Source organism: Trachypithecus francoisi, unplaced genomic scaffold (assembly GCF_009764315.1).
Source record: "Trachypithecus francoisi isolate TF-2019V2 unplaced genomic scaffold, Tfra_2.0 Lachesis_group1, whole genome shotgun sequence".
Taxonomy (NCBI): Eukaryota; Metazoa; Chordata; class Mammalia; order Primates; family Cercopithecidae; genus Trachypithecus; species Trachypithecus francoisi.
Window position 1 is genome coordinate 101,875,761 of NW_022681454.1, and position 15,077 is coordinate 101,890,837.

At 36.6% G+C, this 15,077-nt stretch overlaps 1 protein-coding gene across 2 annotated transcripts in view; it reads right to left on the reverse strand.

Moving 5' to 3' along the window:
- PPA2 (inorganic pyrophosphatase 2) overlaps positions 1 to 15,077 on the reverse strand; it is a 113,720-nt gene that overhangs the window by 61,443 nt on the left and 37,200 nt on the right. For both annotated transcript variants that reach the window (XM_033214914.1, XM_033214913.1), the window contains 2 exons: positions 14,230 to 14,316; positions 175 to 301 (listed from right to left, as the gene is read on the reverse strand). In XM_033214914.1, the coding sequence (XP_033070805.1) occupies positions 175 to 301; positions 14,230 to 14,316 (214 nt within the window). The remainder of the gene's footprint in view (positions 1 to 174; positions 302 to 14,229; positions 14,317 to 15,077) is intronic.

The following is a 15,077-nucleotide window of genomic DNA, read 5'->3' on the forward strand; positions in this document are numbered from 1 at the left end:
AGAGGGAAACCAGTAGAATGTACTTTCTTCATTTAAAATATAATGTGTCTATCTACCTCTTTTCCTCTCTTTTTAAAAAAGTACATTTAACTCCCCTATGTGAATTCTTTTAAGTTCTAAGAATTCCAATGACACACTAATTTGCTTTCACTTTCTGGAAAGTAACAGTCTTACCATGAAACTTTGAGGCTTCAGGATCATTCACATTGATAGCAATTAATTTCCAATCTGTTTCACCTTCATCAATAAGAGCCAAAATTCCGAGAATCTTCACATGAATAACTTCTCCACAAGAAAGAATCTTTAAAGAGAACAGAAATTCACTATAGGCTTTGGAGAGTTTACTCACATATCGCAAAATCCATATAAAAGATGAAAAGAACTACAGACTGAAATGTAATAAAGCCTCAATAATTAAAAATAATACGAAAATAGCCAAAGTCTGCCTTGCAATGAATGTCCCTTTAGAGTTAACTTTCTCAAAATTTCCACTTTCACCAATGATTGAATTACTTTACTGATAAACAAACAAACAACTTGCCCTCCCATTGCAAACAGCTAAAAAACTGGACAGAATATATGAAATCACTCATTTCAGACATTAAACAACAGGCAGTACAGGACTGTGACCCCAGAGAGAAGTAAACAAACGAGAAGAGACATCTGATTGCCCTGGCTTTCTGCTCAATACATGTTCCAAACTATGGTAGAGAGAAAGGAACCCTGTAAGAGGACAGGGATCTCACTGAGGTTAAAGAACAGAGTTAAAAAAAAAAAAAAAATGGAGAGGATGAGGCAGCTGGAATTTGTAGGGCATGGTACTAGAGATAAGAAATAACTACAGCAATATACATTGGGGTTCCCTTGAGACACGGATTAAACACTAACCTGTGCATGCATGGGATGAGACTCTATAAGTCAAGAGAAGAATAACTGCCAGAGACCTATAAAATGAATTCCAACCACCCAGGAAAACCTCATTCAGCACAAGGGACACTCACTAGTGAACCTATAACAGGCATTCCTTAATGGTAGGACTAAACTGGCTCTCAAATAAAGGTTACTCTAGACCTGTGCTAACAAAGTTTTAAAAGTGCCTGGATACAACCAAACTGACTCACAATTAACTACCTGTAAAAACAAATATTCTTTAAAGGAAGACAACAACATCCAGGCACTCAACATAACACAACATCCAAAATTCTGTCAATACACAAGAAAATGTAAGCTCTAAATGGGGAAAAAGATTAAAAATCATTCAACAGAAACATTTCCAGAAATGTTAGATGATGGAATTAACAGATAGGAACCTCAAAACAACTACTGTAAATATGCTCAAAGATTTAAAGAAGAGCATGACAATATGGAAGGGAGAAATAGAAAACATAAACAGAACCAAATGGAACTTTAAAAGCTAAGACATACATGATCTGAAATGAAAAATTCTCTCAACAAGCTTAACAACAAAATAGATATTGCCAAAGAGAAAATTAGTGAACCTGAAGACACTGTAACAGAAACTTTCCAAAGTGAAGCAGAGAAACAAAAAGGATAAGAAAAAATTAACAATCCCAGTGTCCTCTTGGACAGCATCCAGCACTCTATCTCATGTATAAATGGAATTCCAGAACGCGAAACAGGAAGCAGAAAAATACTTGAATAAATAACATCCAAAAATTTTCCAAATTTGATGAAAAGTATAAACCCACAGATTGAGAAAGCACACATGCACACACACACACACACACACGCCCATCAGAATAAACAAAAAAAAATCCAAAGTGAAGCATATCATAATCAAAGTGCTGAAAACCAGTGACAATGACAGAGAATAAATCTTAAAAGCAGATAGAAGGGAAAAAAGATTACATAAGGGTATGCTGATAAGAATGACAGCCAATTTCTCTTTAGAGGCAATGTAAGCCAGAAGACAAAAAAATGAAATTTTTAAAATTCTTAAAAACACTACCAACCTAGAATGCTGGTAATCAGAAAGAGTTTGCAAAGGGGAAAGGGGGACCTTTCTGGGATGATGGAAATGCTTCATATTTTAATTGAAGGAGGAGGTTATGGGTGTGTATACATAGGTCAAAACTCACTATATACTTAAAATGAGTACATTCTATTGTAATATATGTTATATATATATATATACACACACACACATAACAACTTAAAGTTTATTTTAATGGTTAAAAACAAAATAGAAGGTTGCTTCCAAGAGGTCTGAATAAGAACAGCTCTGGTCTACAGTTCCCAGCAAGATCAACGCAGAAGACAGGTGATTTCTGCATTTCCAACTGAGGTACCTGGTTCATCTCACTGGGACTGGCTGGACAATGGGTGCAGCCCATGGAGAGTAAGCCGAAGAAGAGCAGTATGTCGCCCTACCTGGGAAGCACCAGGGGTCAGGGGATTTCCCTTTCCCAGCCAAGGGAAGCCGTGAGTGACTGTACCTGGAGGAATGGTGTACTCCTGCCCAAATACTGTGCTTTTCCCACAGTCTTCACAACCAACAGACCAGGAGATCCCCTCCCATGCCTGGCTTGGTGGGTCCCACACACATGGAGCCTTGCTGCTAGCGCAGCAGTCTGAGATGGACCTGGGATGGGGGAGCTTGGTGCAGGGAGAGGTGTCTGCCATTACTAAGGCTTGAATAGGCGGTTCTATGCTCACAGTGTAAACAAAGCCGCAGGGAAGCTCGAACTGGGAGGAGCCCACCGCAGCTCAGCAAGGCCTACTCCCTCTCTAGATGCCACCTCTGGGGACAGAGCATATCTGAACAAAAGGGAGGAGCCAGCTTCTCCAGACTTAAATGTCCCTGCCTGACAGCTCTGAAGAGAGCAGTAGTTCTCCCAGCATGGTGTTCAAGCTCTGATAACAGACAGACTGCCTCCTCAAGTGGGTCCCTGACCCCTGTGTAGCCTAACTGCAAGATACCTCCCAGTAGAGACTGACAGTCACCTCATATAGGAAGGTGCCCCTCTGGGACAAAGCTTAAGGCAGCAATATTTGCTGTTCTGCAGCCTCCACTGGTGATACCCAGGCAAACAGGGTCTGGAGTGGACCTCCAGCAAACTCCAGCAGACCTGCAGCTGAGGGGCCTGTCTGTTAGAAGGAAAACTAACAAACAAAAAGGAAATAGCACCAACATCAGCAAAAAGGTCATTCATGTCAAAACCCCATCCGCAGGTCACCAACATCAAAGACCAAAGGTAGATAAAACCACAAAGATGGGGAGAAACCAGAGCAGAAAGGCTGAAAATTCCAAAAACCAGAACGCCTCTTCTCCAAAGGATCACAGCTCCTTGCCAGCAATGGAACAAAACTGGATGGAGAATGAGTTTGACAAGCTGACAGAAGTAGGCTTCAGAAGGTCAATAATAACAAACTTCTCTGAGCTAAAGAAGCATGTTCTAACTCTTCGCAAGGAAGGTAAAAACCTTGAAAAAAAGTTAGACAAATGGCTAACTAGAATAACCAGTGTAGAGAAGAGCTTAAATGACCTGATGGAGCTGAAAACCACAGTACAAGAATTTCGTGAAGCATACATAAGCGTCAATAGCCAATTTGATCAAGCAGAATAAAGGATATCAGTGATTGAAGATCAAATAATGAAATAAAGAGAGAAGACAAGATTAGAGGAAAAAAGAGTGAAAAGAAATGAACAAAGCCTCCAAGAAATACGGGACTACATGAAAAGACCAAATCTACGTTTGATTGTTGTACCTGAAAGTGACGGGGAGAATGGTACCAAATTAGAAAACACTCTTCAGGATATTATCCAGGAAAACTTCCCCAACCTAGCAACGGAGGCCAACATTCAAATTCAGGAAATACAGAGAAAATCACAAAGATAATCCTCAAGAACAGCAACCCCAACATACATAATTGTCAGATTCACCAAGGTTAAAATGAAGGAAAAAATGTTAAGGGCAGCCAGAGAGAAAGGTCAGGTTACACACAAAGGAAAGCCCACCAGACTAACAGTGGATCTCTTGGCAGAAACCCTACAAGCCAGAAGAGAGTGGGGGCCAATATTCAACATTCTTAAAAGAATTTTTAACCCATAATTTCATATCCAGCCAAACTAAGTTTCATAAGTGAAGGAGAAATAAAATCCTTTACAGACAAGCAAATACTAAGAGATTTTGTTACCACTAGGCCAGCCTTACAAGAGCTCCTGAAGGAAGCACTAAACATGGATATAAACAACCAGTACCAGCCACTCCAAAAACATGCTAAATTGTAAAGACCACTGATGCCAGGAAGAAACTGCATCAATTAATGGGCAAAATAACCAGCTAGCATCATAAAGACAGGATCAAATTCACACATAACAATATTAACCTTAAATGTAAATGGGCTAAATGCCCCCAGTGAAAAGACAGAGTGGCAAACTGGATAAAGAGTCAAGACCCATCAGTGTGCTGTATTCAGGAGACCCATCTCATATGCAAAGATAAACATAGGCTCAAAATAAAGGGATGGAGGAAGATCTACCAAGCAAATGGAAAGCAAAAAGAAGTAGGGGTTGCAATCCTGGTCTCTGATAAAACAGACTTTAACCAGAACTCATGTTCTAACTCACAAGTGGGAGTTGAACAATGAGAACACATGATACATGGAGGGAAACATCATACACCAAGGCCTGTTGGGGATTGGGGGCTAGAGGAGGGATAGCATTAGGCAAAATACCTGATGTAGATCACGGGTTGATGGGTGCAGCAAACCACCATGGCACATATATACCTATGTAACAAAACTGCATGTTCTGCACATGTAACCCGGAACTTCAAGTATAATAAAAAATAAAAAATAAATAAACGGAAAAAACTCAATTGAAATGGAAGAAACCATGAACAGGCAATTCACAGAAGAAATGAAAACAGGCTTTAAGGGTATAAAAAGATGCTCAAGCTCATTCATGACATAACTATCTTGTGGTTTAAATTAATATCCTTGCTTAGTGTTTGCAGAATTCTCACACAATAGGTAGTTGCCTGCCATCTTGATCTTCTCCTCCATATTTTGCTTTCTCTGTTCTGGAGGAAATTTCTCTGGCTGCCAGATTTAAATCTACAAAGGGGATCATTTTTCTTATTCTATCCAGAGGGATCAGAAGTTGAAGCAAAACTTTTAATTTCATTCCACTGAACAAGCCCGGAAATTATGGACATAAGACAGCCTAGGCAAGTGTGGCTAGAAGTGTATTATTTTATTACCAAGAAAATTTAAAGATAAATGAGAATCAAAGATGACCAAGAGGCAGAATACAAGGAATGAGTAGATGACAGTAACTAACTAAGCTGGCACATCTTCCAGTGGCAATACTACTCCTGTCACTGGCAGCTATCATCAATGAACCTGAGATTTTCAGTATGTGTATAACTAATTCCCTTATGCCTACCTACAAAGTTTCATATAATGGTCAATATTCCAAAATTTAAAAGTTAAGAAAAATGTCATTTTAAGGTCTAAGAGCAATTTTTTAATTAACAAATCAAAATCTCATCACATTATGTAAGTAAAAACAATCCATATATTTAAAAAATTAGGCACCAAGAAAGTGGACCTGTTTATAGTTTCAACCTATTGCAATCTGTGCTGAAACTGAAGTTGTTTACATGTCTTGAAATTTAAGATATCCACTAGGCCTAGAAGCTCACACTAAATAGAAAATAAAACCATTACATAATATAAACTTGATTCCTCCTGCTTGAGGGGAAAAGAGACCTGAGAATCCTTTTAAATTGCTTCATAGTACCTTTTTTACAAACCACATTTATCAGTTACTAGTGAAAAGTAAAACATAATAGAGTAAAGCCTTAAGAAAATAATAAATGATAGTGACAAAACAGGTTTCGCAAAATACTTCAAAAATATTTTTAGAGAAATTCAGAAATAGTGTGACTTAAGCAGATGTTCCATGTGCTTAAGAAAGTTATTTCAGTGAGGCTCCCTCAAGCTGCCAATGTCAAGTTTATATGCGTGCATTCTTTCTATATATCTTTTTATTTTTAAAGGTTTGGTTGGCTATCGATTTTCACTGTAAACCTGGAATTTGAACACATGCTTCAGAACAAATTTCTTCATAATTCAAAATGCAGTTTTACATTTAGAAAACAAGGTATGTAGAAAAAAGGTCACTTCTCTGTCCTGAAATTATTTATTTTGAGGGAAAAAAACTAGAATTTTAAGTCATAAAGTCAAATAAATCCTGTCAGAATATTTGGAAGTTGATTCTAAAATCTTAACATAAATCTGTATGGAACTGTAATTAGCTAACACAACAAACATGACTGTATACACTAACTGAAATCTGAATTCCAGGGGAATATACACAATTACATTAGACTCTTACATGTTTAGCCTCATTAAGTATTCAGCTCTATATTAGGCACTGTGTATTAAAAGAAAGAATGAATTGTTCTCAAGGATTTACAGTCTTAATTTGGGTGACTTAGATACCTCAGGGCATAACAGAATATAAGACTGAACACATAGTGAGTTTAAACATGTAATATCAACACTATGTGCCTCATTTCTCATAGCTGTGCCTTCTTCATTTCTAATGCCACTGCCCTGATCTAGGAACAGAGAGTCAAGGTAGGTTCTCCAATATGATAAAAGGACAAGATAGAGGCTAACAAATCAGAAGACTATAACACTATAGACATGAGGTAATTTGGATCTAGATTACAGACATGACAGTGGATAGTCTACATAAGGGTAGTGAAATATTTAAAAGGAAAAACAAATAGTACACAAGAAGAAAAGAAAATGATTTAGCAAACACATACTGTGTGATGGGCACTAGAGGATGTCTTCTATGGGTACCATTTTATTCTTCACTTACAAAAACTAGTGTAGAGTGTAGATATTATCCCCGTCTTGGAAATAAACATATTGGGATTCACAGCAGTTAAATAATTTTTGCCTGAGACCACAGAACTAGTGAATGGAAGACCTGGGATTCACACCCCAAACTGAGCCAAAGCTGCTTCTCTTGTCAAACCGTACTGAGAAAGCGAATCAGTCTTTGCCTGACGACAGAGGGTTGGGAATGTCAAAGGAAGAGATTACAAAGAAGTGTAAGAAACCATTTGGGGGTGATAAATATGTTCATTTTCTTATTTTTGATAGTAATTTTGCATGTAATTATATCAAAACTCATCAATTTGTGTACAATTTAAATAGGTACAGTTTAGTATATGTCCATTATAACTCAATAAAGCTAGAAAAAATCTACTACACATTTATGGCTAAAATTTTTTTTTTTTAAATGAACTAGTTTCTTGGATAAAATAATTACTCACATTTGTTTAAGATGAAATCAGACATAAGCTTGTTTTAATTAAAAAAAATCACAATACCGTTTCACTACCACTAGGATGATTGTTATAAACCAAAAAGGGAAAATAATGAGTATTGCTAAGGATCTGGAGAAACTGGAATCCTTGAATATTGTTCATGGGAGTTAACATGCTGGGGAAAACAATTTGGTGGTTCCTCAAAGAGTTAAATTCAGAATTACCACATGACCCAGCAATTCCACTCCTAGGTGAATAAAATGGATAAGAGTATTCAAACAAAAACTCGTACATGAATGTTCATAGTGGCGCTATTCATAATAGCCAAATGGTAGAAACAAGCCAAATGCCCATCAACTAATGAATGGAAAAGTAAAAGGTAATATTATCTATCAGTGGACTATTATTCACCCATAAAAGGGAATGAAGTACCAATACATGCTACAACATGGATGAATCTCAAAAGCACACTAAGTGAAAGGGGCAGACACAAAAGGTTACATATTATGTGAGACCATTTACATGAAATATCCAGAATAGGTAAACCTATAGCATAGAGACAGTAAATCAGTGGTTGCCAGGGGCCAGTTAGAGAATAAAATGGGGAGTGACTGCTAATGGGGATGGGGTTTCCTTTTGAGGTCATGAAATGTTTGGGACTAGACAGATACAGGTGATGATTGTACAACACTGTGAATGTATTAACTGCCACTAATTTTAATGCATACTTTAAAATGGTTAATGTTATGTGAATTGTACCTCAATTTAAAAATTAATCACAAATTATTTTTGATGATGGTGGAGGTTGTTATATACATGTCAAAATGAACCATAATAAAAGAGCTCCTATCCCTTAAGTCCTCTCTCGAAACTGTTATCATTAAGTGAATGGTTCACGTCTTTCCAATAGCTACCTTCAACTTTATTCTATAATGAACAAAATACTTTTTTGTGTTTAACTACAAAACTGATCAGATAATTTCTTAAAAATGTCAATCAAAAAATACATTTATCAAATTAAAGCAAAAGAACATAAACTTTTTGCTGAAAAACTTGTTGCAATGCAGCTGATTTAAATCAAGACTTGAATTTAATCAAACGTATCTTAATAAAGCAAATCTCAAAAATTAGAATTTTGTCATTTTAAATAATAAAAGTTGAAATCATATGGCTATAACCTGCAAATTGTACAGAATATAAATAGGATGGATAAACATGTGGATCAATTCTCACAAATACTAGCAGTAGAGGCAGAAGGGGATAGGGCAAGCTTGTCCAACCCACGTGCCCTATGGGCAGCATGCAGACCAGGATGGCTTTCAGTGTGGCCCAACACAGATTCATAAACTTTCATAAAATATTACGAGATTTTATTTATTTATTTTTTAGATCATCAGTTATTGTTAGTGTTAGTATATTTTATGTGTGGCCCAAGACAATTATTTTTCCAATGTGGCCCAGGGAAGCCAAAAGATTGGACACCCCTGGTATAGACTAGGAACACAGGCTCCAGGACAAGATACCTGGAATTCAATCCCAATTCTGCCAACTTACTAGCAATGTAAGTTTGGGGAAATTACTCAACTTCTTTGGAATATAATTTTATATTAAATTTGAAAATAAAAATACCTGTTTCACAAGGTAGCAGTTTTAAGAATAAAATGAGATAATTCATATAGAGCACCTCAAATAATGGTTTACAGACTAGTACTTTACTATAAGCATCAGTATTAAGGTTTGGGTTCCTAAAGGAAATCATTCATTTTTCCCCTTACCATTCTCAGTAAACAAAAATGCTACGAGAAATTTTTTTTGAAAAGTATGTGCCTCATGAAGTATACATATCCTAAAGGATCAAAGACAAGGAAGTAGATTTTCTAAGGGACACTTTATATGTTATTTCCTACAGTGATCTAATTCTATAAAAGGGCATGTAACCATTGTTTATAGCATTCTTAAAAAAACACCAAACCTCTGATTTCTTAACCTGCTTTTCTATTTCTTAATAGAAAAAGAAGTTTCATCTTTCTTAGTCTGCAAATTACAGGTAAACTACTAAGCTGCTTCCACTACAAAATTAGACTCCCACTTGAAAAACTACAGAAAGATGTCTCTGGAGATGGAAAATGGGAGATGTGCAGACTTATATGGGCTCCTCTGAACGGATACTGGCACCAACTCACAGAAGCCACTGTGTGATTAGCTCAGCTGCTCTTTTTGCATGCCTCCAGGGGTTAATAGCTAAAGTTACATCTGTGGAGGAAATATAATGACAACACTATCCACAGGAAAAGACATTATAAACAAAGAATTTCCCTCTACAGTTGAGGTCTCCATTGTCTGAAATACTGTCTGTTCCTTTCCCAGTCCCCGCCCTCCGGCATGCTTCTTACCAGCTGCAATCACAAAGTATTTCTGATACATGTCCTCAAGTTTGGACTCTGGCTGCTTAAATTCTAGATTCTCAAGTCCAAAAGGAACATACGACAAGTGATTATAAAGATATGGACGATATTTGCAGCTCTGAATATACATCAAAACTAAAGTAGTCCATAGAAAAATTTTACAACTGCATATGTAATTGCTAATTTATACAGGCTGGATCATATTTAGAGAAGGGCGTTTAGCTGTGGTAGTATGCCATTCTATTTATTTATTATTATTTTTTTGAGACTCAGTCTTACCATGTGGCCCAGGCTGGTCCTGAACTCTTGGGTTCAGGAGATCCTCTTAGCTTGCCTCCCAAAGTGCTGGGATTACTGGCATAAGCCACTGAGCCCAGACTGCTCCATTCTAACAGGGGCATTAACAGAGATATCTAGTGAAAAGTAACCAGAGGGGAAAATAATCTAGAAACTCTGTCAGATAAAGAACAACTAGAATAAAAAGCCTGGAGAACAGAAGGCTTCAGGAGGGTATGGTATATTGGACCAAAAGACATGTAAGATCCTTTATAAAACAAAAATGTTCAAATTTGAAGTTATCACATAATTGCCAGTTTAAAGTCAGCTATACTGGTTAACACACTAGATACACTAGATGAGAGGGTCTCAACCAAAGCCAATTTTGCCCTCTAGGGGATATCTGGCAATATCCATTTTGGGTTGTCACAACTGGGGAGGAGGTATTACTAGCATCTCCTAGGAAATGGCAAGGGATGCTTCAGAGGACAGTCCTCTCTCATAATTATCCATCTGTAATATCAATAGTGTCAAAGTTGAGAAATCCTATAGATGACTCTGGCAGCAGGGTATCAGAATTCCTGGAAATCACATATAGCTTTTAAAAACCACATTCTAGGCTGGGCGTGGTGGCTCACGCCTGTAATCCCAGCATTTTGGGAGGTTGAGGCAGGTGGATCACGAGGTCAGGAGTTCGAGACCACTCTGGCTACTATGGTGAAATCCCTTCTCTACTAACAATACAAAAAATTGGCTGGGCATGGTGGCAGGCGCCTACAGTCCCAGCTACTTGGGAGGCTAAGGCGGGAGAATGGCATGAACCCGGGAGGCGGAGCTTGCAGTGAGCGGAGATCATGTCACTGCACTCCAGCCTGGGCGACAGAGTGAGACTTCTGTGTCAAAAAAAAAAAAAAAAAAAAAAAAGCACATTCTAAATTGTTTTCTCTATTTTTATTCACAAAATTTACTTTAAAATTTCAAACAATATAAGAACAGATAAGACATGTATGGGTTATAAAGCAAGCAAGGAAGCATGCCCAGCAGATTACCAAGTTGCCTCAGAATGAGACACACCCTTTGACTTCACATGCAACAGAAAGGCACAGTTTTATTTCAAACAAAGCACTGTTTTGCTGTAACATTGTTAAAAACTAGAAAGGAAAACTCAATCAAACCAAAAACTGGATGCTTAGGAATAAATGGTAGAAGTCTTACAAAACCACCACACTTCAATTCAATCCAAATCAATTCAACAAATCTATGCTCAAAGTATAACACTTAGTTTTCCTAGACACTGAATGTGCAAGAATCCCTCAAGGGACTTACAACATTAAAGTTTTCTATATTTGTGGTTCTAAGTCTGTTACCAACTTCCAGGACTCTGCTTCTTTCCCTCTGCCTATTAACAATGTGGTGTTAAAAGAGACTTCCTACCACTATGTTTCTTACAGCTGATTCAACCACTCATCTCACAGCCAGGCATGAAAGAAAGGAGCATACCACTAACAACTATTCTTTAGATGGTAATCATATATTTATTTCATATTCAGTAAATATTATTTCAGGTCTTATTAACTACAGGAATAAACTGCTCTGGCTATAAGATGCAAGGATGATACGCATATTCATGAAGTGTTCCATATTCTTCACCCAGATACAAGAAATTCAGAAAACACTTGAGAGATACTATGCAAGATGAATACCACCAAGGCATACAGTCATCAAAGTCTATCCTAAATATACATGCACGCAACATCAGAGCACCCAGATTCATAAAATAACTACCACTAAACCTAAGAAAACTGAGCAATACAATAGTGGGAGGCTTCAACACTCCACTGTTGTTCTTGTGTCCTTTAAAAGCACATTAAAAAGATAACATAATTCATCATGATCAAGTAGGGTTTATTCCAGGAATTCAAGGATGGTTGAACATATACAAACCAATAAATGGGATTCACCACATAAAGAAAACTAAGAATAAAAACCATATGATCATCTCAATAGATACAGAAAAAGCATGTGATAAAATCCAACATTCCGTCATGATAAAAACCTTCAACAAACTAGGCACTGAAGGAATATACCTCAAAATAATAAGAGCTGTCTATGACAAACCCATAACCAACATCATACCAAATGTGAAAAAGTTGAAAGCATCTCCCCTAAGAACCAGAATAAGACAAAGATGTTCAGTCTCACCACTCCCATTCAACACAGTACTGGAAGTCCTAGTCAGACCAATCAGCCAAGAGAAGGAAGTAGAAGGTATCTAAATTGGAAAAGAGGAAGTCAAATTATCTCTGTTCACTAATGGCATGATAAGTGTATATAGGAAACCCTAAAGCCTTCTCCAAAAGACTCCTAGACTTGATAAACAACTTCAATAAAGTTTAAGGATACAAAATCTCCATATAAAAATTAATAGTATTTCTACACACCAATTAACATTCAAGCTGAGAACCAAATAAAAAAATCTCATTTGCAACAGCCACACACACACGCATACACACACACACATTACCCAGGAATACATTTAATCAAGTGAGTAAAAGATCTCTGCAAGAACTACAAAACACTGATGAAAGAAATCATAGATGACACAATCAGAGAGAAAAACATCCCATGCTCATGGATTGGAAGAATCAATATTGTTAAAATGTCAATATTGCTCAAAGCAATCTGGAGATTCAATGTAATTCCTAGCAAATTACCAATGTCATTTCTTCACAGCATTAGGAAAAAACAATCCTAATGTTTATATGGAACCAAATAAAAGCCAGAACAGTCAAAGCAATCCTAAGCAAAAAGAACAAATCTGGAGGTATCACATTACCCAGCAACAAATTATACCACATACCTGTAGTACTGGTATAAAAAAAGCATGGTACTGGTACAAAAATAAACACATAGATCAATGGAACAAAACAGAGAACAAATAAATGAAGTCACATACCTATAACCAACTGATCTTCAACAAATAACAAAAATAATAATAATAATGGGGAAAGGAGACTCTATTCAATAAATGGTACTGGGAAAACTGGCTAGCCATAGGCTGAAGAATGAAACTGGACCCCTACCTCTCATCACATATAAAAATTAACTCAAGATGGATTAAAAACCTAAATGTTAAGATCTGAAACTATAAAAATTCCCAAAGAAAATCTAGGAAAAACTCTCTGGATATCGCCTAGGCAAAGAATTTATGTTGAAGACCCCAAGAGCAAATGCAATGAAAACAAAAACAGATAAATGGGACTTAAACTAAAAAGCTTCTGCATAGCAAAAGAAATAATCAACAAAGTAAACAGCCTACAGAATGGGAGAAAATATCCACAAATTATGCCTCCAACAAAGGACTAAGACAAACAACTCAAAAAGAAAAAAAAAAAAAATCAAAAAGTAGGCAAAGGCCATGAACCGACATTTCTCAAAAAAAGAAATATAAGTGGCCACGAAACACATGAAAAATGCTCTACATCACTAATCATCAGATAAATACAAATTTAAACCACATTGAGATTTTTTACATGCTGGTTTCTGAGCTCTACACGATTAAAGATAAGATGTTATTCTAGGAGTGAGAAAAAATGGGGAAGAGTTAAATGTCTGCAGAGAACAAGAAATAGTAACAATAAATGTAGTAGAAAATAGAAGAAAGAACTAACCAAAGACATATAGAAGGATTGATGGGTAGCATCAATTTCTGAAATTGTGGATTTTGTTTTTACTCAGTAGGATGTGGCAACCTGGAAGCAGGCACACAGAAAAAGAAAAAGTATCAGATGACTTTCATGAGAATTGAAGTTTCTATCTAAATAATAGGCAAGGAAGGTGAAGACAGGACTTGGCAAATTTTTCCATAAAGGGTCAGATGGTAGACATAAAATAATAAAATAATAATAAAAGGCTTTGTAGACCATATAATCTCTGCTACAACACCTCAACTCTGCTGTTGTAGTATAAAAGCAGTCATAGACAGTATGTACATGAATGGGCATACCTCTGTTACTTATAAAAACAGGTGTTAGGCTGGCTTTGACTTGTTACAGGGCTATAATTTACCAACCCCTGGTTTAAGACAAGAAAGTGAAGATAAAAAGAGGGACTGATAACACAGAAATCAACAGGCTTGAACTCTGAAGAGCTGAAAAACTAGAGGCTAAAATGAAATTTTATGGCATGAATAAACCAAAACTCATGTTAGAATTAATACAGTCTATAAAACAAACCTTTGAGCCTATTTCACAAACATCAATAGGATCATTATCTCCAAAGCAGTTCGTGCTCTTATCTTTTTCACGGGGATCTTCCCAAGTCTAAAATTAAAAAAAAAAAAAAGCAGAAATGTAACTTAATACTATAATGTTCTTTAATCTTTCCACATAATCACAAAGTTTTATAGATAACAATAATCCGAAGAAAACATTATCAGAAATTACATAGGCACAAGGCCAACAGGCCAGTATGTCCCTAAGGATCATAATAATTAAAACAGATGTATACTATTTCCTCCCTCTGTCTCTCAATTGTCAGTATAATTGCATCTGCGAGTGGGTGGTATATCCAGACATACTCATCTTCCAAGTTCAGTCAGGGAATAAATTCACATGCACTTTCAGAGTTTCAGTGGATGTTCCCACTGTCTGTGCCCTTGTTTCTGTGTTTCCACTGACTGCCTCAACTGTGGCTTCCATCATTCACCGCTTCCTTTGACATGGTAACAGCACAGGGATCTAAATTATTAGAAGGAACCCAGTTTTCCCTTTATAAATGAAAGGACAAAACACTACTAAAGAAAATAAAAATCTATTTTGTCTCATTCATTCCATTAAAAAATCCTCTACCTGTCAAATCTCAAGGACCTTGATAAAAACAAGAAAAGACATCAATTCTTTAGTTTACTGGCAAGATTATACCCCATTCGTTACAAAATAAATACATGGGAATTTTTATAAATGAAGACCATAATAGAAATTTGCTAGTAAGATTAAAGATCCTTTAGGCACTACCTCTCCCAAAAAGCCTCACAATTGCCTGATTCTAAATGGAACTGTAGAAGTTCCCTAAAATTATTTGC